The 1,958-nt window shown below is 52.6% G+C and overlaps 1 protein-coding gene across 1 annotated transcript in view; it reads left to right on the top strand.

Annotated features, from left to right (window-relative positions):
- The first annotated feature begins 1,696 nt into the window (after positions 1–1,696).
- S1PR4 (sphingosine-1-phosphate receptor 4) overlaps positions 1,697–1,958 on the top strand; it is a 1,202-nt gene continuing 940 nt past the window's right edge. Inside the window, 2 exon segments of the mRNA XM_009073250.1 lie at positions 1,697–1,955; position 1,958. The exon segment at position 1,958 is cut by the window's right edge and continues 940 nt beyond it. Coding sequence (XP_009071498.1) covers positions 1,697–1,955; position 1,958 — 260 coding nt within the window.

Here is a 1,958-nt window from a genome sequence, read left to right as displayed (position 1 = left end):
TGCTCCCTCAATCTTGGGGTCATCTGCTGACTTTATCAGCATGAGTTGCCTTCCACACTGCTGATAGAAAAGCCCCAAACCCCAGCTGAAAGGGAGAAGGTGGAGGATGGAGCCCTCAGCTTTTGGTGAGAACCACTCTTGCTTGCACATGACTTCCTGCAGCAGAAACCTTCTTTGTATTTTCCAGTTGTCTATGCTGCCATCCAGGCTAGGGTCTCTCCACTCATCCAGCAGTGTACGGACTCCCAGGACAACTCCCTGTTTCCCATGCTGATGGAAGAAGTTACCACTCTGCTCTCAGCCTGAAGACCTCTCCATGACTTTGCACCAGCCTGAAGTACAAAGACAGGTGAAAGCAGGGCAGGGCTTTGATCCTGAGTGAAATGGTGCTCTGTCTTTCTTTTATCTATGCCTCTTTGCAGCTGATTTGGGTGGGGTCCATTCTGCACTGAAATGTGGTTGATGTTGTAACTTCCCTTTTTCCACTTTGGTAGGTAGAAGTCTCACTTATTTTGCACAAGGAGCTGTCCTCACTACCTAGTGTGTGCTGGGCCCCAGACAAGCAGCTGGAGAGCACTGCTGGCTGCTGAACATCCCTCCAGCAGGAAGAGCCTCACACCAGGCATGGCAGGTGAGTCATAAGGCAAATTCCACAGCCACAGATGGGAATAGCACATTGCAAGAATCTCTTTCTTCAGTTTTGCAGACGTAAGGAATAGGTCAATGATAGACATTAACATTCCATTCCTTGGCTCCGTGCAGCACCTTGTGCCTTCTGCAATGGCAAGAGGCAGCAGCTTTTTGCCTCCTTCCCTGTCTGTGACCCAGACAATGGGAAGAGTCTGACCCACCTCTGGCAGGTGCTTGGAGGCTGAATGTGGAGGGAGCAATGTCAGGGAACATGTCTGGCTTTGTCCAGTTGGTTTAATTTGAACTGGATGGAGCTAAGTCTTAGCTTTGGCCACTCAGGGGCCTGGACTTGTGCACAGACAGGGTGGGACATGGGTGGATATGTTCTGAGAGAGTGGCAGGAGCTGTGCCCACAGAGCCCAGAGGAGTGACAGCCTGGAGCTTCTTCCTGGAGAAGGAGGTACATGAGCATGGGTGGTGCCCAGGACAGGGGATGCAGAACAGTTGCTCTCTGCCAGGCTCAGGGGTGAATTTAGTACCACAAAAGGCTTAATGTCTCAGGCTGTCTGGGTGCTCTTACTAGTGCTTGGTTTTGTTCAGCCCCACAGGCCCTACTCACATTAGGGTGGGAGGTGTTAGCCCATTTGACCCAGTCTGCTCTGACCCAGGGAGGGCCCTGACACATTATTTCACTCACATTGCACCTCACAACCACAGCGAAGCTGAGACCAGCCAGACCCTTACCAAGAAATGGTGGCAGCTGTTTGAAACGGTGTCAATATTCTCACTCACAACAGGAAACTTTATTAAACAACAGGAAGCCCATGCTCATGGGTGGACTTACAAAACATCTCACCCTCCTCTCCCCTTGCTCTTTCAGTGCTGCAGGGCTGGCAAACAGGGCTCTAACATCTCCATGCTGAGCAGTGCTGCTGGGTGCAGTCTGTACTCCGTGGCAGAGTCTCACCACTGTCTCTAGCCCTCTGAGGATCTGCTCTGCCCCAAGCCCTAACTGTGACCTCGTGCTCCATCGTGCATCCCTCGGCCGCTGACCTAGGCTCAGAAGATGGATGGTCCAGTGCTGAACTGGCTGGTGAATCACTCCCTTCTCCTCCCACTGGACTCTGCTCAGTATCCTGAGCTCAGACTCGACCTGCTTGACAGGAAATCTTCCTGCCTGCAGCTGGCTGCCATGAGGAATATGAACATCATCCTGCAGCACTACAACTTCACGGGCAAGCTGACCAACCGGCAGTCTGGGGACGAGGGCATGGGGCTGATCCACACAGCCTTCGCCATCGTCAGCTGCATCATCATCGTGGAGAACC

This window comes from Acanthisitta chloris, unplaced genomic scaffold, assembly GCF_000695815.1.
Source record: "Acanthisitta chloris isolate BGI_N310 unplaced genomic scaffold, ASM69581v1 scaffold32584, whole genome shotgun sequence".
NCBI lineage: Eukaryota > Metazoa > Chordata > Aves > Passeriformes > Acanthisittidae > Acanthisitta > Acanthisitta chloris.
Note: the sequence above shows the minus strand (reverse complement) of the source record. Positions and strands in the feature narration are given on the sequence as shown.